General features: G+C 40.1%; 2 protein-coding genes across 2 annotated transcripts in view; one reads left to right on the plus strand and one right to left on the minus strand.

Annotated features, from left to right (window-relative positions):
* The window catches only part of CFAP126 (cilia and flagella associated protein 126), a 32,764-nt gene extending 21,232 nt beyond the window's left edge, over positions 1-11,532 (plus strand). The window contains exons 4-7 of the mRNA XM_060141851.1: positions 9,829-9,896; positions 10,102-10,182; positions 10,691-10,867; positions 11,257-11,532. Of these exons, the coding sequence (XP_059997834.1) occupies positions 9,829-9,896; positions 10,102-10,182; positions 10,691-10,867; positions 11,257-11,532 (602 nt within the window). The remainder of the gene's footprint in view (positions 1-9,828; positions 9,897-10,101; positions 10,183-10,690; positions 10,868-11,256) is intronic.
* Positions 11,533-13,219: 1,687 nt separating this feature from the next.
* SDHC (succinate dehydrogenase complex subunit C) overlaps positions 13,220-22,698 on the minus strand; it is a 28,245-nt gene continuing 18,766 nt past the window's right edge. Inside the window, exons 5-6 of the mRNA XM_060134606.1 lie at positions 16,981-17,144; positions 13,220-14,085 (exon numbers count right to left, since the gene is read on the minus strand). Coding sequence (XP_059990589.1) covers positions 13,981-14,085; positions 16,981-17,144 — 269 coding nt within the window. The 3' untranslated portion in view covers positions 13,220-13,980. The remainder of the gene's footprint in view (positions 14,086-16,980; positions 17,145-22,698) is intronic.

Consider the following 22,698-nt stretch of genomic DNA (forward strand, 5'->3'; position numbering starts at 1 on the left):
AGGCCCGCGTACCGCAAAAAAAAAAAAATGGATTAGAGACCTAAATGTAAGACTGGACACTATAGAACTCTTGGAGGAAAATATAGGAAGAACACTCTGACATAAATCACAGCAAGATCTTTTCTGACCAGCCTCCTAGAGTAAAAACAAAAATAAATAAGTGAAAAAATAAAAATAAACAAGTGGGACCTAATGAAACTTAAAAGCTTTTGCACAGCAAAAGAAACTATAAACAAGATGCAAAGACAACCCTCAGAATGGGAGAAAATATTTGCAAATGAATCAACGGACAAAGGATTGATCTCCAAAATATATAAACAGCTCATGCAGCTCAATATTAAAAAACAAACAACCCAATCAAAAAATGGGCAGAAGACCTAAATAGACATTTCTCCAAAGAAGACATACAGATGGCCAAGAAGCACATGAAAAGCTGCTCAACATCACTAATTATTACAGAAATGCAAATCAAAACTACAATGAGGTATCACCTCACACCGGTTAGAATGGGCTTCATCAGAAAATCCATAAACAACAAATGCTGGAGAGGGTGTGGAGAAAAGGGAACCCTCTTGCACTGTTGGTGGGAATGTAAATTGATACAGCCACTATGGAGAATAGTATGGAGGTTCCTTAAAAAACTAAAAATAGAATTACCATATGATCCAGCAATCCCACTACTGGGCATATACCCAGAGAAAACCATAATTCAAAAAGACACATGCACCCCAATGTTCATTGCAGCACTATTTACAAAGCTAGGACACGGAAGCAACCTAAATGCCCATTGACAGACGAATGGATAGAGAAGATGTGGTACAACAGAGTACTACTCACTCATAAAAAGGAACAAAATTGGGTCATGTGTAGAGACGTGGATTAATCTAGAGACTGTCATACAGAGTGAAGTAAGTCAGAAAGAGAAAAACAAATATCATATATTAACGCATATATGTGCAACCTAGAAAAATCGTACAGATGAACGGGTTTGCCGGGCAGAAATTGAGACACAGACGTAGAGAACAAACATATGGACACCAAGGGGGCAAGAGGCCAGGGGGAGGGGTTGGTGGAATGAATTGGGAGATCGGGATTGACATATATACACTGATGTTTAAAATGGATAACTGATAAGAACTTTCTGTATAAATAAATTAATTTAAAAAATTCTTTATCTCTTTTAAACCATTTTAGTCAGAATTCTACTTTCTTGGATAATTACAATTGCAACCCCTGCTTTAATTTAAGAAAATAATTCTGGTACTTTTTTAGTCATTTATTTTTAGGCTTCCTGAATCTCTTCAATTTAGATATATTTCTTTTATACAGCATAGTGTTGGAATTTGCTTTTGTAGTCAATGTGAAAATCATTTTAACAGGTGTGGTAAGCCCATTTATATATTTGTTGATTCAATCAATATTTCTGGACTTACAGCTGCCTTACTGATTTAAGTTACATATTTTTTTTATATATGTAGGTCTCTCACCATGGGATCTATTTCATATGCTTCCTCCTCTCCCCACCCCAACTTTTTTTTTAACATACCTTCTGGTATTTAAAAGAGTTTGTATTTTTGTTCTAATGGTTAACTTTATCCTAATACTTTTATACAATACATAAGTTCTGTCTCTTTTTTGCTATTGTCTATATGAGCACGTGAGATGACAGAAAATACATATATTGGTCTCTGCCCCTTGTTCATGGCACAGAGCTCCTGAAACCCTTGTAAATACCTAAGTGATAAAAGCACTAGGAACATCTTTTGTGCTAACATTTGGTCTTTGACCCTGGTTACTGACACAGTGCCTGGAATTTCCTGGGTAATAGGGGTGGGTGTGTCTTTTGTTCTAATGAGGTGATTATTGGTGGGCTCCTGGATGGAAGCTAGTCACCAGAAAGACCAAGTCATGATTAGAAGCTTAGACTTCAACTCCATCCCCCATTCTCTGGAGAGGGGAGAGGGGCTAGAAATGGAATTAACGATTGATCAGGCCTATGTGATGAAGCCTCCAGAAAAATCCCAATAAGATAGGGTTTGGAGAGTGTCCAGGGAGAGTGGCAGACCCAGAGAGGACATGGGAGCTCCACGCCCCTTCCCACATACCTTCCCTAAACATCTCTTCTATCTGTATGTTCATCAGTATTCTTTATCATAGCCTCACAGATATCCTCAAGTATTTTGTTGAGTTCTGTGAGCCATTCTAGCAAATTAAGTAAACTCAAGGAGGGGGTCATGGGAACCTCTGACTTACAGCTGATTGATCAGAAGCACAAGTAACAACCTGGACATGCAATTGGCATCTGAAGGGTAGGGGGGCAGGCAGTCTTGTGGGACTGAGCCCTTAACCTGTGGGATCTGATCCTATCTCCAGGTAGATAGCATTAGAATTGAGCTAAATTATAGAACACCCAGCTGGTGTCATGGAATTACTTGATGTGGGGAAAAACCCCTTGTCTGGTGTCAGAAGTGTTGTTAATGAGATAGTAGTGTGAGAGTAAAGGAGAAACACAGGAGGACTGGAGTTTTTCCTAATATAGAGCAACACTGAAACTATCTAGGAATCTCTTAATCAGTCACTCCCCCCACCAGCCCCCATTGCTTTCCCCTAGCACCTAACTTGAGGCAAATCCTTTATTTTTAGTTAATATCTGTATATGATAATCAGGGCTTATTCTATTGATACTTCTCACATACTACCTAATCTACCTCACATATCTAATCTCTCATTGTTATCTGTACTATATTTACAGGGTTGCCAAGAAATCTGGAAACATAAATGAATACATATTAATGGTTTGTTGGTATTATATTTCAATACAGAACAAAATAGTATCTTTTCCCAGACTTTATGGCCACTGTGTATATTGTCAAAGCACATAGCTATCACATAACTACACTCTTTCCATTAGAACCATCGTTTATTCTTGGTTATTCAAGTAAACATAAATTTAATTCTCTCCACTAGTGAGAGATACTGATGTCTCCTCAGTCACTGTGGTTGTCTACAGCTTGTTCTCTAGATTCCTCAGGAAGTGTTCTTATCAACAATATTCTTCTTTTATGGGGTATGGGAGGGGAGACATAATAGCAGTCTCCAATAGAGGGAGCCTTAGGTTCCTCCAAGGAAAGAAAATAGGATAAAAAATTTGTAATATATAGAGAAATTTTGAAATAGTGTCTATATATGCAGCCATCCATTTCTTCAGTGCTTACTGTGTACAGAACTGTCTTCAGTTCCTATAAAGGAATATAGAAAACAGGGGGGTGTAAATAGTTCAAAGTTGGTCCAGTAGCTTGGTTGGATAAGATCCTGTTAACTCAGGAAAACAGGCAAAAGCCAGGTCTCCAATCCAAGACCCACTACCACCTGCCCCAGTGAACTAGCATGCAGGGTACTTTGGAACTATCTGGAAGAAAACGTGGAGAGCTGTTGGTCAAACTATGTAATAGATGAGATGCTCAAGTTTTTACTAATGAGGTTACTAATGATTTTTTTGGTTTTAAAATTGCCATGGGGGGGAATTCTCTGGCGGTCAAGGGGTTAGGATTCTGCGCTTTCACTGCCGAGGGCCTGGGTTCATTCCCTGGTTGGGGAACTAAGATCCTGTAAGCTGCATGGTGAAAAAGAAAAAAAAATTGCCATGGGAAGAAAAATACATTGAAAGTTCAGGTTGCTAACTTTTGGCTATTATAAATTAGAAATCACTAAATGAGGTAGTTTACCTAACAACGCAGATTTTTGAGGGAGAAGTTGCTGTGAATCTCTTTAATGTCTGGGAAGAGATGTGGGATAAAAGCAAACTTGGAGATCTCATCAATCTATCAAGGCTTCAAGTTCTGCCAGAGAACTCTTGATACGTGGCTGGAGGGGATATAACCTCTAGAAGGCAATATGGCAGTATCTATCAAACTGCACATATCCTTTGACTTCACAATTTCATTTCTATAAATTTGTCTTACAAATATACTCACACAATGCAAAACAACACATGCAGAAGGTTATCCATTGCTGCACTGTGACAGCAAAAGTTTAAAAACAAACTAAATGTTCAACAATAGGGAACTGATTATAATACATCATTAATGTATACTATGCAGCTATAAAAAAAGCAAGGAAGCTCTTTATGCACTAATATTTAATGATATTCAAAATATATTTTTTAATCTTAAAATGAAAGTAGTATGTTATGCTACAATTTGTGTAAAATGTAATGGTGATGAATAAAATATATATTTCTATTTATTATATCTATTCTTGAATATGCACAAAACCTTGGAAAACTACAGAAAAAACTGATAACTGATTGTGGGAAAGTTATTACCTATTTTTTAAAAGAAGATCCACTGGTTCAAAGCAAAAGCTTTACCTTCTATGGTCTCTTTCCACTTAAACTGACCAGCATTCTTTTTGTTCTTCCCATTCCCTCCTATTGTATTAGTAAGACTCTTACTAGGTTGCAAGAAAGGTACAAGTCCAAGTAATCTCAGGATGGTGGCTGTCAATGAGGAAGCAATCATACTGGCTGACTTGCAGAGAAATAAGAACGAGGCATTGCAGAGAACAATGAGATGGAGAAAAAAAAAATCCCTCTTCTTGATCATGTTCTATCTTCCAGATTCTAGTACCCTTTAAGGCCCAAACTATACTTCCTACTTTTGGAATCTGTTATAAATATCCCATAACTTTATAATAAATTCCCCCCTTTTCTGTTTCAGGTAACCTGAATAGGTACTTCTTTTTACTGGGCAGTCTCGAGCTAATACTAATGCTAAAATTATTGAACACTCACTATGCATCACGTACCCTACTAGGCATGTTACATATGTTTAACTCTCAAAACTCAGATTATCCTCGTTTCACACCATAAGGGTTCTCAGACCCAGAAAGACCAAGTAACTTGTCCAAGGTCACACATTTAGGCAGAACCAGAATTTAATCCAGGCAATCTGACTCCAGTGCTCAGGTTGGTAGTTGCCCTCAATTAGGTAGTTTATACACTTCCTATAGACACAAAGTAAACTTGTAGTCCAATGGCAGATGATCTCAACCCAAATAAAAGATTTCCTAATGGTCTAATTTCAGGCATCAGAGAACTGAATCAAATGATGAAAATATCGTGAGGCATATTTTTTGAGTGGGGCCTTTATGAGCCCTTCCAACTTTGAAAGAGTTAAATCTGGTTCGATGAAAGAACAACAGCTGTACCTAAAGTCAACCAGTCAATCTGAAGAAAGGCTAATATTCAATACAATTTTGTTAGAAGCTCGAAATTGCCTGTTACTATTTATATTACAATTTCCTAGTGTCTGTGAAATTCTAATTGGAGAATTCACACAGGACCCAGCCAGGATTGAACCATGGATTTTAAAGACACAAATAACCTAAAATGGTCACCTCTCCCTGCAGAACAATGGGTTAGAGGATCCAGAAACAGACCCAAATATATTAGGGAATACAATAAAGGTGGCAATTCAAATCAGTAGGGAAAAGATGGCTTATTCAATAAATGATGCCAAGACAACTAGTTAGGTATCTGGAGATTGACTTCAGTTTAGTCACCAAAATAAATTCCAACAGAATAAAAATTTATATATAAAAACTGAAACCAGGGGTGAATTATTTTTTAAATATTGGAATTTACAAAAAGCCTTCAAAGTATAAGATCCAGAAGTACAGAAAAAAAGGGTGATAAGTTTGACTACATAAATTTAAATGACAAACTGGGGGAAAATGTTTGCAACATAACTGACAAAAGGGCTGATTTCCTTAATACATAAAGTTCAAATAGATTAATAAAAGTGATCAACAGCTCAATAACAAATGGCAAAAAACATGAAAGGCTATTTTCAGGGGGAAAAAAAAGAAAGAAAACATAAAGAAAAAACCTTGTAATTAAAGAAAGTTTAAAACAAGGATACACCATGTTTCACCTACAGCTTAAGAAGCAATACAGTGTAATGGTTAAAACTGATCACTCAAAAAAAAAAAAAAAACTGATCACTCTAGAGTCAGAATACTTGGGATTAAATCCTGGTTCTACTCCTTACTGTGCATGCCCCAGTTTCCTAGGCTGGGGTTCTTGTGAGAATCAAATGAGAAAATATAATAAAAAGCAATTAGGACTGTGCCTGGCATATAGTAACTACATTAGTTTTTATTATTAGATTGACAAAAACAGGAAAAACATTGGTAAGGGAGTGGAGAACTAAGCACTCTCATACACCGTTGGCAGATGTATAAACTGGTACAATGTCTTTGAGTGGCAATTTGACATTGTCTACTAATGTTCTAAATTCATAAACCCTTTGACTTTACACTTCACTTTTAGAAATTTATCCTACTAATCACATATGTTCCTAAAGATATATACACATATTTCTCTATATATATCTTTATATTCATAAAGATATATATGTAGATATAGATTTTCATTGCAGCAATGTATGTAACAGCAAAAGTCTGGAAATAACCTCAATGGTCATCCAAATGAGACTAAATAAATACATGATGGTACACCCTAAAATGAAATAATATACTATCATGAAAAAAAAAATCCCCAAGACAGTCAAAAAAGCAAATCACAAAGCAGTGTGAACGGCTTGCTCCCATTAATCTTAGAATGTATAGAGTATTTCTGGAAGGAGACACAAGAAAATAATAAGAGTAGTTGCCTCTGAGGAGCAAGACTGGGAGTTGAAGTCAAATGGAGATTTGCTTTTCAGTAAATACCTTTCCGTAAACGTGAAATTTTTTTCCCGTGTATACTTTTTTCAATTAAACAAAAACTAATTAAAAAAAATAAAATTGAAGCCATCATATAACATTACATCTCTATCAGAAAAGCATACCAGCTAAAGACAGAAGTTCCAAGAGATATGATGCTTGCTTAAATATCACTGTGGCTTTAGGAACCAAAATGTTATCACTCTAGAGACTAATGAGAACCACAGGGACTAAGCACATGAGTCCCCTTTCCAGACCTCACATAAGCACATCTGTTAACTGCCAGAGTCTGTAAAACAAGAGCTGGTTTTTACCTCCATCTCTAGAAGTGTAGGAGTGTTCTTGTACTTGGTGTGTTGGCTGGGATGAGGACTTTGGAAGAAGGAAGGGAGAAGGGATTGACAATCATCCATTAAAATGCTCTCCTGGTTCTCAATGATCTATTTCTTTGGACAACTTATTTCTTAGTTTTTTCCTTTCATTTTAATGCCTTATGTATAAACTTTATAATTCAGAAAACACAATTCCACTTTCTCCCTAACAACCCAGTAGATGGTTCTGATAATACCATTTTAGATTAGTCTCAGAGAGGTTTCCTAGTCCAACAAATATTAGGTTTGTGTCATAGCACCACCACTTAATTTTCTAAATCTGATGTTTTCCACACTACAGCTTTCTTTCATCATCCCTGCTCAATCTCCTGGCACCAGCTCCTGATTCCACCTCATCCCAGCCAACATCAAGCACCTTTGTTTTTAGGCTCTGTGATTCTAGAGAGTGATGGAAGAGACATAAGTCATTTAAGGACTAAGGATATGTTTTTCTTTCTGGGGACAAATCTGAATCAGCTGCTTTTAAAAACATCATTCCTGGATTTCCCTAGTGGCGCAGTGGTTAAGAATCCGCCTGCCAACGCAGGGGACACAGGTTCGAGCCCTGGTTCTGGGAAGATCCCACATGCCACAGAGCAAGTAAGCCCGTGCGCCACAACTACTGAGCCTGTGCTCTAAGAGAGCCCGTGAGCCACAACTACTAAATCCCACACGCCTAGAGCCCATGCTCTGCAACAAGAGAAGCCATCACAGTGAGAAGCCCGCACACCACAACGAAGAGTAGCCCCCGCTCGCCGCAACTAGAGAAAGCCCGCACACAGCAACGAAGACCCAATGCAGCCAAAATTAATAAATAAATTTATTTTTAAAATAAATAAATAAATAAAAACATCATTCCTTTGTTATTCTGAGAAAATGAAGTAGTGGACCCCGTAAACAGGGTCTTGGCAGTACTGAGTACCTACCATGGTATGACATTATCTAGATACTTTATTCACCTCACCTCATTTACCCTGTAGTTGTTCTATTATTTCCACAATACAAATGACTACAGAAATTCAGTGAAGGGACATCAGTTATTTAATGCCATACAGCTATGTTCCTGTGTTTAGTAAGGACTCAAACCCCAGTGTCTGGCTCTAAAGTCTATGATACATTACACCACACTGCCCAATGAACACAGCTCTTGGGGCTCCATGGTTTGTTATGGTGGTTAAAGACCCCAGTCAAAGACAACCTGGAAGTTCTTAAGCAGGGGAAGTTATGCTAGAAAAAAGTCTGGGCCACTATTCAACCAATTTTCTCACATTTATTTACTCTGTCCCTCACATCTCTAAAATGAAAATGAACCTAAGTTTCAAGGGGAAAGATTGAGGGCAGTGTCAGCCAAGAAAGTGCTTAACAAGAAGGAAAAGGCAGCCCCTGCTAATTGGGAGGTAGTCGAGAAGGTCTGCATTCTTGCAGTTGCCAGGCAACACAGGTAAACAGAGGAAGTGGCAGGATCATGGCCACTAACTACAGCGCCAACCAAGTAAGTACTCTTTTCCATTTCTTTAACGTTAAATTTTGCCTTCCAGATTCCACCTTTGGTCTGACCCCTCCCATAGGATTCTGATGACTGAATATATAGCTGAGAGTGGGGTGAGACAATATTTTTTTACCTCCTCAGCTCCTCAGGGGAGGGAGGGCCCAAGGACAAGAAATAGGTATCTCTGGGTTAAGTCTGTAGGCCCTAACCCAGAGGTCAGCAAACTTTTTCTGAAAAGGGCCAGAGAGTAAATATTTTAGGCTTTGTGAGTCGAGTGACAAAATCAGAGATATTATATAGGTATGAGAGAAAACACTTTTCCATAAAATTTTGACAAAATTCAAAATACAATAACTGAGTGCAATTTTTTCTAATGTTAATGAAAAGCATGAAATTCTTATAGGATGAGAAAATATTTCGGTTAATTGGGGTACAAAGTTAGTGTTCCCCTTTATCAAATCAAGTGCAAATGTTCATCTATAAAAACAATTCTTAGCTTTCTCAGGCCATCCTAAAACAGACAGGAGGATGGATTTGGCCCAGGCCAGAGTTTGCTGACCGCTGGTCTAGACCAGCACTGCAATAAAAAGATAACGTGAGTCACAAATGTAACTTTAAATTTTCTAGTAGCTACGTGAAAAAAATTAAAAAGAAATAAAGTAAATTTTAATAATTTAGCCCCAAATATTATTTCCAACACTTAATCAATATTTTAAGTTATAATCAGATGTTTCATTCGTTTTTGTACTAAGTCTTCAAAATCCATTGTATTTTATATAGTTGACCCTTGAACAAGGCAGGGATTAGGGTACAGATTCCCACACAGTTGAAAATCTACATATAACTTTAGAGTTGGCCCTCCATAACCAGGGTTCCACATCCACAGATTCAACCAACTATTGATCATGTAGTACTGTAATACATATTTATTGAAAAGTACATATTTATTTATTGTAAGTTAACGTGCACAGTTCAAACCCATGTTGTTCAAGGGTCAACTGTACTTACAAAGCACCTCAATTTGGACTAGTCACATTTCCAATGCTCAACAGCCACATGGGGCTAGTGGCTCCATGTTGGACAGCACACAGATGAAACAAATCACATCCTCTCTAAAGCAAGTTAAAGCTTACTTAGCGTGGTTGTTCACGCTTTTGGTCTTCAAATCTGAAGAACTGTGCCTAGCTATCATTTCCTGGGCTTGGAGCCTTTGAGTCTCATAGGGCTTCTCATCTTTTTCTCCACAGTACGAAAAAGCTTTCTCACCCAAGTATCTGCAGAACTGGTCTCTCGCCAAGCCAACAAAAGAGGTATTCCACATTCAGCACACCACAATGCCAGTTTCTGGTTCTTTATGTCACACTCTATGTAATTCACTGGTACCTAACTTCTTTCAGCCTTCTTGGAATTCCCATATCCTCCTCTCCCTGAATCCTTAATTAAAGCCCTTCAGATACTTTCTTCCACTTTTCCACTCCATGTTCACAAGCACTTCTGTCCCCACCTCTACCCCAGAGGATTTCTTCCCATGAAGGCTACACTCAGATTATCGCCAATGATCGTGGCCATCTGTTGCCTTCAGTGCCCCGTTCCAAGGTGAGATACTCATCTCCATTCTCATCTTGAAAGGTAAAGAACTGAGGCACAGAACTGGAATAAGGGGGCAGGGAGACTTGCAATCTCCTGCAGCTACTATTTGGAAAATTAAGGTGCAATCTAATTCACATTGTAACACGAGTGCCCCCAAACTTCCAGCCAGCTTATCCAACAGAACAGGGTCGTGTTTAACACCCAGAATTCCTTAAGCGGATGAATCATCTGTATAAAATGAACACCTTCAGGTGATAACATTTATGCAGTGGGTACGCTGCCAAACTTAACCTAAGGATGTGGAATTTAAGCCAGCAGAGACAAGCGGATGAAAAAATTAGGGTAGCCTAAATGAGAGAGGGGGAAAAGGAAGAGTGGGGAAATTATGCTTTCATTCTTGTTTCATGACGATGCATTCCCAAAGGTAAAGGATGGAAATAAGACAAACGGCCCACCAATAGGTCAGTTACTGGGAGTGAGAAGCCCTGTTGAGGAATCCCATTTTTCCTTTTAGGCAAGTCCTTGGGGTTCCTTCATGGGCACCTGGCAAATGCCTCTGAAGATACCCCCTGCTCGGGTGACCCTGACCTCCCGTACAGCTGCTGGTGCTGCCTCCCTTACCAAATGGATACAGAAATATCCTGATTTACTCAAGGCCTCCAATGGGCTACATCCTGAAATCTTAGGCAAGGTATCTGTTCCTCCCATCTAACCTCAGTCCTGTTGTCTTCACTTCTTTTCAACCTCAAAAATGCCTAATGTTATACTACCACAATCCCAGCAGGGGGAACCTCTAACCAATTCTGTCTTACCCTATCCAGTCCTTAAACAACCTCTGAGGCCTGAAGGGATAAGCTAAGGGCATCTTATCCACACCCTCCCATTCACACCCCGTCCACACAGTACAGCATGAGCTGATCTCAAGGGGAAGTTAACAGTATCAAATTTAACTCTTCTTATTTGAAACCTGACCTTTTGTTCATGGAATGGGGAGAAAGGGATCTAGAATTCTGAGATGGATTGGGAATGATCTAGGCCTAACCTGAAACATAACTGTCTCTTCTACTCCACCCCTGACAGCCCCATGATCCAGACAGTCAGAAGAAACCTGGGGAGTCTATCACAAAGACTGTACGGCAAGCAGCACCAAGTGCAACCATAATCCCAAGCTCCCCAGCATCAAATCTCAATTCCCCAGATCAGCTCCAAAGGTCACACCCCTCTGAAGGTCACACTCCAGGTCCCCAAAGCCCACCCAACTCTCCAAAGAGTCCACCTGGAAGCCCATGTATGCTAGAACACTGTGCAGGTCCTAATTTAGCTGAGGTCCAGAAATGCAAACCTGGAACTCCATAAGGGACTAAGGGACCACACTGAGAAAACCTGTCTAGAGATTGAGTGATGTAAGCAAGACCTCCCAGTCAGGGAAATTATGGATGGGAATAAAGGCAAATTTGGAAAATAAACATTGTTTGTTGACTCTTTTACTGATTTGGATTTTTCCCTCCTGCTATGTCTGCCTCTTTTAACCCATAACTAGGAGAAGGGTTGGAGGAAATAGAGCAGGGAAAAGAACATGACAGTGGCTTGGGGGTAGAACACATTTTTACAAGGATTGAGTCATTTCCAGAAATGACCAGGAGGAAGTTGGTCTGAATCACAGCAAAAGAAACCTCAAATAACCAGTCTGTCACCCCTACTCGCTCACTTTTCATCCTGAGCATGAACTACAACTTCAAAGTCAGAAGTACAATCATTTAGAGTAGAGTGTGTGTATGTGCATTTGGAGAAGGTGGGGAAGAAAAGGTACAGGAAGCCAGAGTAGAAGACACAATCCTTGTCTAACACTTCATTATCTGATGACAGAACACACAGGGAAAACAAATTAGAAAGAGTTATAAAAGCAAAACTCAAGCAAAAATACAAATACAATTTGAAAACTGAAGATAAAGAAGTGATTAGAAGACAGAGAAGAGAAATAAAGGGAGACAACAAGTAGAAATTTAGGACAGAATAACATACATGATGACCACACTGCCACTCCCCTCACCCCAATCACCTGAATGATAAGAAGCCACCAAAAAAGTCCCTTATCTATTTCCCAGCCTCCAATTTCTGTTTATCATTATCCTCATTCTGCATCTTCCTGGCACTGGCTGTTAAATTTAATGCCCTTGCCAAACCTTTCCCAGTTCCATTGCCCAATTGTTCCCTCATGAACACGTATGCCTAACTCCAAGGACAAGTACAGAGGACATATGTATACGCTGGAGGAAGGCTACAAAGACTTCCCAGGGCCAGTGTAGCAAAAAGGGAGAAGTGATCATCACTTAAAGCTAAAGACTACTTGGGAGCTGGGATGAAGACTGTTGAGGCAACTAAGTAAGGTCTTCCTCTCTAACTGACACCAATTACAGCCACTGTTACTTCTCTCCAACCCACAGCTTTAACTGGTTGGCTAAAAACTCAGAGTGACAGACAAGATAGACCTGTCACCCCAGAGTTTCCAAAGACTATCAAAACAGCACTCCTGTCAAGGCAGTTAGGGACCCAAAAGCCTGGCCTACATGGATTATAAAAAGTAGCAAGTTTTCTCACTAAACTATAAATGTTTGCCAGGTTTCCAACAATCTCTCCTTTCTCACCTCTACTCTCCTTTCTCCCCAAATGGACATACTTAGTTCATATTCATAGTCCCTTGGCTGTCCCCTCCATTGTTCCACTGGATCATAATTTGCTGAACTGTACCTTAAGGCTTATAATAATCAGTTCTCAGTGGGATTTTGGAGCCTGTAATAAACAAAAAGCTCAACTTCCTCTCTTTTGCTCCTTCCTTCTCTGAGGTTTCGGCAAGATGTTAGATCCATGGCTACTTGGATTTGATTCCCTGAAAATTTTTCCAGTGGTCACTTGTAGGACAAACTGTTTCCCTCCTGAGAAAGGTCAGATTGGGGGATGTAATCGCCTGAGACCAGAGGGAGGGGGAGGAAATTGGCTCCTCCCCAACCACCACTGTCTTGGTTTCTCAAGATATCAAGGAGAGTCAAAGACAAAATAATAATTTTAATTCTGTTTCAGAAAAAGCTGTCACATGAATTTGGATTAGAAAACATGACAATAAGAGGTTTGGTTTTTCTGGAAATGCAAGGAAGAGAAATAATCCTTAATAGGTTCAGTGATAGTTTTCTGGATCTTCCTCTTGCATCAAAAGCTATATATCTTCTTCTCCCCAAAGCATGTGCTCCAAGAGCCAACTTACTCTCTTCATCTCCCTCTAGCCAGGACAGGCTAATTCCCCTCCACCCCCACCCCTCTTCTTTCAGTCACACTGTGTGGGTGTTAAAGACCCTGGGCTCTGACCAATTAACAGAATTGTCCTTTAAGCCAGCAACCCACAGGCAGTGGCAACCCAAGCCCCACTCCCAGTCCCCATGGCAGAGGCCACAGAGTGGCATTGTTTCCACTGTCTTAGGAAGAAGCCAAAAGCTGACCCTCAGCACAAATCAAGGCCTAATATGGAGAGAGAATGAGGGCTCCCAGGCCCAGAGTAGGCTGCAAGCTGGGGGCAGGAAAAGGGAGTTTTTATAGTCATTCCATCTTTAGAAATAAGGGGAAAACTGGATCCTTTTCCACTACTCTAGTTCTATAAGGTACTCTTACTGCTGAGCTCCAAGGGGATCTGCAAGCACAAAAGGGTCTAAACAAATCAAGATAACTTTGCCCTGGCTTAAGATAAGAGTAACAAACAGGAAGATGGGTCAATGCAATAACGGGTAGGAAGATGATGCTGGGAACGTCGGCTCTTCACATGGCTGCCAGCCCTACAGAGGACAACACGGTAAGAACCAAGACAATCACTCCAGACTGGTATAGCTGGGAAATCGTCAGGCCTTTTCCTAGGTCCCACATCTGTGGAAATAAGAAAAAAAAATTTTTTTTCAGCAATCAGGGTCCTGGTCACTCTCACAGCTCCTTTCTCAGAAAGGAACTCCACCTAGGAACAGGCAATTTCTCTCAGCATGATTCTAGAGAAAAGCTCTTCTCCCCTTATTCCTGACCTTCACTTTCCTCAAAACTCACAATACAGTAATGACCACCTACTTATCCCAAGATAGTAAAGGGATCCATCCTCAGCCCATAAGATCTTCCAGAATGAATAAAAACTTTCTCTCGTGACAAAAAAACTGATCAATGTTTCCCAAAGTGTGTTTCTCCAAAATCTAGTTCCTCAGGATGTTAAAAGGCATTACATGGGGGAAAAAAGTTCTGTAGTCAAATTAATTTGGTGAAAGTTTAACTACAAGACTTCTCAAACAATTTATTAATACACACTGTTAATCTCCAAAATGGGGATATAATATACATGATTTCCTAGGTATAGCCAACCACAGAATCCCCTTTGAGAAGGAACATTTGTCCATCAGAGGACTAGTTTTTTTTTTTTAAATAAATTTATTTATTTTTGGCTGCATTGGGTCTTCATTGCTGCGCACAGGCTTTTCTCTAGTTGCAGCAAGTGGGGGTTTCTCTTGTTGTGGAGCATGGGCTCTAGGCACGCAGGCTTCAGTAGCTGTGGCACAAGGGCTCAGTAGTTGTAGCTCATGGGCTCTAGAGTGCAGGCTCAGTAGTTGTGGCGCTTGGGCTTAGGTGCTCTGCGGCACGTGGGATCTTCCCAGACCAGGGTTCGAACCTGTGTCTCCTGCATTGGCAGGCGGATTCTTAACCACTGTGCCACCAGGGAAGTCCAGGACCAATAATTTTTAAAAATACTCTTTGGGGTCTACAACACTATATCTCAATTTTGTTTTGACTGTGACCACACCCCCAACTAAGAAATACCTTTTAATTAGTATCCAGTGTGTGTGTGCATGTGTGTGTATAAAATATATAATACATAAAAGTTCATGAAACAATAAGCAATATTTATCATTACCATGTGTGTTATATTCTATATGTTGTATTCTATTTAAATTTCTTTTTTTTGTTGGTAGCAACCCACTGTATTGATTTTCTACCCATTGAGTCAAAAAAACACAATTTAAAAAATACTGATCTAGACTCTCTTGTGCCCTAGGGACATTAACATATTGTACTCTAAAAGATCCCCTAGGGCAAAAGTAGAGTCTTCAGGTTTCACACTTTCCACATATGACTGTCTCAACACACACATATACCTATACCCTGAATGTAAAACTGAATAAATTAGGATTGCTTCAGAGAAAAATTAGAGAGCCCCCAAAATAATCAAGATGAGAAGATGCCCCACCTCAGCTGCCAAAGAGCTTCTACCTAGATAAGATTAGGAGTCAAACAGATTCCACAAAAAGCTGTTTTGCTTATAAAGGCACAGTGTTTTACCAAAAAATCGAGTCCTACTGGGTGGTGGTGATGGGGGAATATTCTCTAGCATACCAGAGACCTTGTCACTTCCTACTCTCTTAATATCAATTCCACCCTCCACTCCCCCACTAGATCTTCTGGCAAGGCAATTATCAAGCTGAGAGTGCAAGAACTATGGACTGTCACAGAGAACAGATAAAAATCCTGTCCCACACTCAGAGCCAGGACTTGCTAAAAGAACAAACAAAAGCAGATTTAAGGGATTAAGAAAAGCCTTGACTTAGTTCTGACATTTTATAAAATCTCTTCCCCTTCCCTCCCCCCATACTGAGACAAAAGCAAATATATGGCAAGTCCCTGCCTGAGCCAGGATGCCAACAAAGGAAGCTGATCAGCTGATTCCATTGGAAAGCTTTGTTCTGTGGAATAAGAAGTCATTAATGGAAATGCCGTCCCTCTCCATCCCCTCCTCCTGAGGGAAGTGAAGTCATTTTGAATCAAACTGAACACTGCCCCAGGGACCAGTTGATAGATACACTTAATTTAATAGATCATTTAGTCTCTCACTCTCCTGATTCCATTAAACTGTCTATTGGACCAGAATACAATTCAGAAAGTGCTTATCTCTAGGCTCTGATGTGGAAGTTATGAAAGGTCAAATTAAGGCAAGAGCATCCAACTGACAGAGGCTTAGGTTGAGAAATTATGGAAAACCAGAAAGAATAAAGCTGTAATTATCTTCCTGGGAAAGGAAGCAAGATTAGGGGTAGGGAGACCACAAAATATAAATCTTAAGATGCTGTAGGAGAGATTCATCTCTGACCTGGGGCAGGTTTGATTAAGCTTTAATTCCTTAATAAAGAGAAGGAGACACCAGTTTGAACTGACCCCAAGGTCATGTAGGAGGCAACATGGTCAGATTTCAGGCTATCAAAAGATTCCTAAACTCAATATTGGGATCCTAGCACCCAGTTGCTTGTTAAAGTTGGCCCCATTCTCTCTAATAGTTCAAAACAAACAAAAAACAAAAGCAGTTAACACAATCCAACATCAAGATAATAAACGTCAGAATATTTGACTCCAGCCAAATTTGTCACTCTGTGTTGACAGGAAGTTTAGACTGAAAGCAGTAACTAGTATTTGTCTGATAAATATGCCTTCTATGCCAGATGTATGGCCTGGCTTCATGGGTCTCTTTTGGTAACATCCCTCTTGAAACTAAAAGAGTTCACTGAGACCCTGCAAGTATCTGCCAGGCCTACATCCAGTCTCAGCTACATCACCAGCTGGGCTACCTGGCAATGCACAGGGCATCTAGTTTAGCTTTCCCCAAGAGGCCCCTGAACAAAGGTCCAGCACAACTAACTTTAAGAACAGCACTAAACCCAGACCAGGAAAGAGAAAATCCTTCCAGGCTCTCCATTCCTTTCACCCAGAAAATGTACAAGTCTACAATTAACTTACCAAGTGTCGTATCCCATTCCAGGTGTGATACGTGAGAGGGAAGACGAGTGCAAATTTGGCTGTGTGGATCAGCGCTGGCCCCAAATACAGGGACTTTACAAGTTCCAAATGAGACTCAAAGCTCCCAGGGACCAAGAGGGCTGACAAGCCAAAAAGAGAGACCCCTGCGGAGAAACAAAGTAAGCCTGTCACAGCTACACACCAGCTACAACCAATGTAACACATAAAACTGGGTTCTATGACAGCCCCTAGGACTTCACACAATTCTAAACCATTTTAAAATGGAGAAGATTTAAACTAATGTTCACATTCTCAGTGGAAGATACGTTACTTGGAATCTGACCCTAATCTCTTAAATTTGCCATATTGCTACTTCTTTCAACATCTCTCTATAAAAACTTCACCCATCATTTTAGAAGGCACCTCTGGCTACATCTATATCATCATCTCAGTAAGAAAAAATAAGAACAGTACATTCAGTCCAAGGAAAAGAATGAGAAAAAAATTTACATCTCTACCATACAAAAATTTAACTCAATATGGATCAGAGACCTAAATGTAAGAACTAAAACCATAAAACCAAGAAAACACAGGAGTAAATCTTTATGACCTTGGATTAGCAGTGGTTTCTTAGATATGACAGCAAACCAGAAGCAACAAAATAATAAATTGGACTTCATCAAAATTAAAAACTTTTGGGTGCCGTCCATTTCTCCATCAGTCTGGAAGAATGCTGGTGCTGAGAATAACTACCATGGCTTGCAGCTCTTTGACGAAACCTCAGATGCGTCAGAATTTTATAGCATTCATAGGAGAAGCAAAGGCTGAAGGAAGACATGCTGTTCACACCCTAGGATGAGGCAGCCACGTCAGAGTTTGGTCTCCTAGAGGTTAGTGTTGCTGAGTGGCTATTCCTAGGACTCAGTTAGTAGACTGCTGTCACACTTGGTGCACAGATCAAAGCTGAGCCTGGTATCTGAGGCATATGTGTGGCTGTCGAGGTTTCGGAACTTCAGGTTTGCACTGAAATTCAGAGGATAGTGGGGAGCTCCTGTGATCGTCTAGCTTCCTATCTACCCAGGCTGTCAAAGATCCTTGAACGCTCTTGGGTCATATCTTCCTCCCAAACCTTCTCAAACTATCTCAGTTCCATGGTACCTCAGTGTTTTCAGGAATTTTCTTCATGATGCCCCCAAGCCAAAAGAAAAACCTAACAGTTCTGTTTATTAAGTAGTTAGATTCAAACAACTCAAATATTTATGTCCTAACAATTTAGTAGCTACGTGAAAAAAATTATCCTTGTAAATGGAAAGAAAAAACTTTTATTCTTAAATAACCAGAGTTACTTGCTAATATGTTGTTGGATATTGTACATCTCAAACCTCAGAAATTAAATTGGACATTACCATGCTCATTTCCTGTTCCACACTGACATTCACACAAGTCGGATTAGAGAATCAGACCTTCAGTGAGAGACCAGGCAAACCTAGTGCTCAGGCAGTCAGCTTCGTTTCTAGAAAAGCCAAAGGACTTACAGATTTATAAAGTAATTAACGGAACTCTGAAATTACTGTTTTATTCTCTTGGGCTTTCTGTGAGATGGGACATGAATTATTGATTCTCAAATGTGATACGTCATATGTTAGGAATCCCAGTCATTCCAGACAGAGGCAGTGTAGAGAGAGTGAAAAGTGCACAAACTTTGGTTAAGACAGATCTGAGTTCAGTTCTGTCACTAACTAGCTACTATATCATCACTTCCTTCTCTGCTTATAATAATGCCTAGTTAGGACTGTGAGAATTAAATTAAATACATATATATAAAGTTCCTAATACAGGCCTGGTAGTGATTATTATTTACATTAATAGTTGGAATATTTAATCTTTTACCTCTCAGAAAATGTCTGATCATTTGTAGCTAAAAAATCTCATTCTCAGCCCTTCCTACTCCATGTCTTAGTCCCTGAATTGTCAAGAGGGGATGACCTGGAAAAACTGATTGTCACCGGAAGAGAAAATGCTTCTCAAAAATGCTTTGTTTTCCCTCAATGCATGAATACTCCTGCCCGCCTCGTGCCCCCCCACACACAAGGCTGCAGGGAAGCAGACAGGCAGAATATATGATGAGATTAGTTTGACAACACTTTAGTTAGGACAACAATCAGGTACTGCCAACCTGAGTTTTAATCATCATTTGGACAGGTCCACCAAGTCCCTTTTAGATGTTTTCATTTTCTTTGGCAGTGACATCTGCAGAGGCTTGCTGGGAAGAAGTGTCTGAAAGAACTTATGATGGCTTCTGGAAGTGGCAACAGGACTTACTGACGATCCGCACAGCTCTGTATGTAGCACTTAACTGCAGAGGAGCAGGCTGAAGTTGGTCTTGGCAGCCAAGTGGAAGCACCATTTAATTTTTCTTAGTGATTAGATGGGACAGCTTCAGTGGCTTTGTTTTCATAATTTAAATTGTTTGGCTGTTAGAGGAGTCCCTCCTCAGACACTCAGGTTCTAGGAGGAGAGGCTATTTCCTGCCTTCCAGTACACTAGACATCAGAGGAGGATTTAGGAAATTTCATATTTAATTTCTTCTCATATACTTTTCATTTGTAAAGAGGAAAGCTTTGGCCAAAATCGCTTCTGATTAACTTACTGATACTGATATTCCTTGTTTGAAGATGTGATACAATAAGAAATATGTATTTGGTCTTTTTCCCCCAATTCCTGGCACACAGCTCCTAAAACCCTTGTAATCCCTGGAGTGAAAGGAAAGGTTTTTTGTATGCTAATGAGATAATTAGTAGCTGGGGGGAGGGGGGGCAGGAGGCTAGACAGCTTCAAGATGGGGTCTAAGATGCCAGAAAGACCAAGGCATGATTTGAGGATTGGGACTTTTAGTCCCATACCTCCCTCCCCCAACCCCACGACACCTGGGAGTGGCTGGTGATTGAGCTAATCACCAATGGCCAATGATTTAATCAACCTTGCCTAGGTAATGAAGCCACCATAAAACCCCCTAAACTACAGGACTTGGACAGCTTCCAGGTCACTGAACACAAAGATGTACTGGGAGAGTGGTGTGCCCAGAGAGGGCATGGAAGCTCCATACATACTCCCCTCTCTGCTCCCCCATACCTTGCCCTGTGTAACTCCTCCGTTTGGTTTTTTTTGCGGTACGCGGGCCGCTCACTGTTGTGGCCTCTCCCGTTGCGGAGCACAGGCTCCAGACGCGCAGGCTCAGCGGCCATGGCTCACAGGCCTAGCCGCTCCGCAGCATGTGGGATCTTCCCGGACCGGGGCCCGAACCCGTGTCCCCTGCATCGGCAGGCGGACTCTCAACCACTGCGCCACCAGGGAAGCTCCGTTTAGTTTTTTAAATAAAGGAGTTGAGGACTTCCCTGGTGGCGCAGTGGTTAAGAATCCCCCTGCCAATGCAGGGGACACGGGTTCAAGCCCTGGTCCAGGAAGATCCCACAAGCCACGGAGCAACTAAGCCCGTGCACCACAACTACTGAGCCTGCGCTCCTAGAGCCTGAGCTCCACAACAAGAAAAGCCACTGCGATGAGAAGCACGTGCACTGCAACGAAGATCAGCCCCCGCTCGCCACAACTAGAGAAAGCCTGAGTGCAGCAACGAAGACCCAATGCAGCCAAAAAAAAAGGTTCTGAAGCAAGTTTAAAAAAAATAATAAAATAAAGAAGTTGATGCTTTATTTTAAAAACCAGTATGTCTTGGGACTTCACTGGCGGTCCAGTGTTTAGGACTCCACACTTCCAATGCAGCGGGCACAGATTCAATCCCTGGTCACGGAACTAAGGTCCCACAAGCCACATGGCAAAAAAAAAAAAAGAAACAAAACAGTATGTCTAAATAAAGTGTCTTCCTGAGTTATGGTGAGCTCTTCTAGCAAATTATCAAACCTGAGGAAGGGGTCATGGGAACCCTGATTTACAGCTCGAATTTTATATACTTAATTCTCACAGTCCTAACTAGGTATTATTATAACCAGAAAAGGAAGTGATGATACAGTAGCTAGTTAGTGACAGAGCTGGAATTGAACTCAGATCTAACTCCAAAGTTTATGCTCTTTTCTCTTTCTCTAAACTGCCTCAGTCAGGAATGACGAGGGTATAACACATCACATTGGAGAATCAATAACGCCAGTTCCATCTCATGAAAAGTCCAGATGAAAAAAAGTCATTTCAGAGTTCCATTAGTTACTTTATATATCTATAAGTCCTTTGGCTTCTCTAGAAAAGAAACGACTGCCTGAGCAGTAGGTTTGCCTATACAGTCAAGTGACCTTTCACTGAAGTTCTGATTCTCCAATCTAACCTGTTTTTAAAGACTATCCAAAACACTCAGGACCATTCTTCTACCCATTCAAGTTAATTGTACAATTTATTTATAGTTGTATTCCTCTAAAATATCTGTTGTTTGGCACTCATATTTTCTTTTTTGAATCTCATTCTTTTTATTGTTTTATGTTGCATCTTGATTACCCTTTCCCAGGCTCATTCACATTGCAGCTTCAGGTACCTGTCATTCTCAAGCAATTTACCTAATTTCACCTAGATTTTTATACTGTCTGTCACTATGAAAAATCACGAGTATTTTAATCCCTACAGAATCTAAGCAATGAAAGAGTGTTACTAGCCTTCTCTCTCCATCTTTTAAAGGACTGCTTGTAAAGGTCTTCCTCAATAAATTCTATATAAAGTCAAACTAGTGTCATCATGCTTTTCTAGTTCAACATGCTTTTCAGAATTTATATAGTGGCCACAAAATCTCGACAGTCTGAATAAATACCTAATCATGGATTTGTCTAGGCCAAACAAATGAGAACATGAACCTTTATGACTTCCCATGGTCAATGGGATCAAGTTCCAACTTCTCAGCACAGCAGTCAAAGTCCTTTACAGTCTGGCGCACTTTCCAGCCTTATCTTTTGCTGCTTCTCCCATAACACAACTCTTAAACAAGCAGATCTAGTTATCATTATCCAGGGCTCTGGATGCTTTCCAAACCCTGTGCCTTTGTATAAGGTAGTCTGTCCATTGGAAAGTCCTCCTCTACCTCCTTTTCATGAGTTCTCCTACTCATCCTTCTTTCAAGTTCTCCAATTCCTGAAGAGTTGTCCTCTCCTCTGGGATCTCATATCTCTATTAAAAAGTTATCACAGTGCATTATAAATATTTATTTGTCTTACTCCTTAGACTCTTTCACCCTTGAGGGTAGAGGCTATTATTATCACTAACCAATTTCTAATGCATAACAGGAGATTAATTAGAAGTTAGAAGGAACGAACATATCTGAAATGACCACTATGAGCAAAGTGATTTACATGGTTGTACTCATTTAGTAAATAAAGATTAACTAAGCACCTACTGAGTGCTAGAGGATATGAAAGGTAAATAAGATAGATGCAGTTCCTACTCTATGAAGAGTTTACAGCCTAATAAAAGAGACAGATTTATAAAAACTAAGCAAATAATTACAAGTTATATAATAACCTAAGGAATGGTAACATAGGAATGATAACATCGTATCTTAAATAGGAATTCCTATCTTTACTTGCTTACCAACAAAATTAATCTAATTGTGAATGGCAGAGACTTAGTTTTGGATAATTTCTCCAATGTCTCAGCAGCTGCTCCCTAAATACAGGATCCCTATATTTGAGCCACTAGTTGTGCTGATGACCACTTCAGTGAAAACAC

This window comes from Lagenorhynchus albirostris, chromosome 2, assembly GCF_949774975.1.
Source record: "Lagenorhynchus albirostris chromosome 2, mLagAlb1.1, whole genome shotgun sequence".
Lineage (NCBI taxonomy): Eukaryota > Metazoa > Chordata > Mammalia > Artiodactyla > Delphinidae > Lagenorhynchus > Lagenorhynchus albirostris.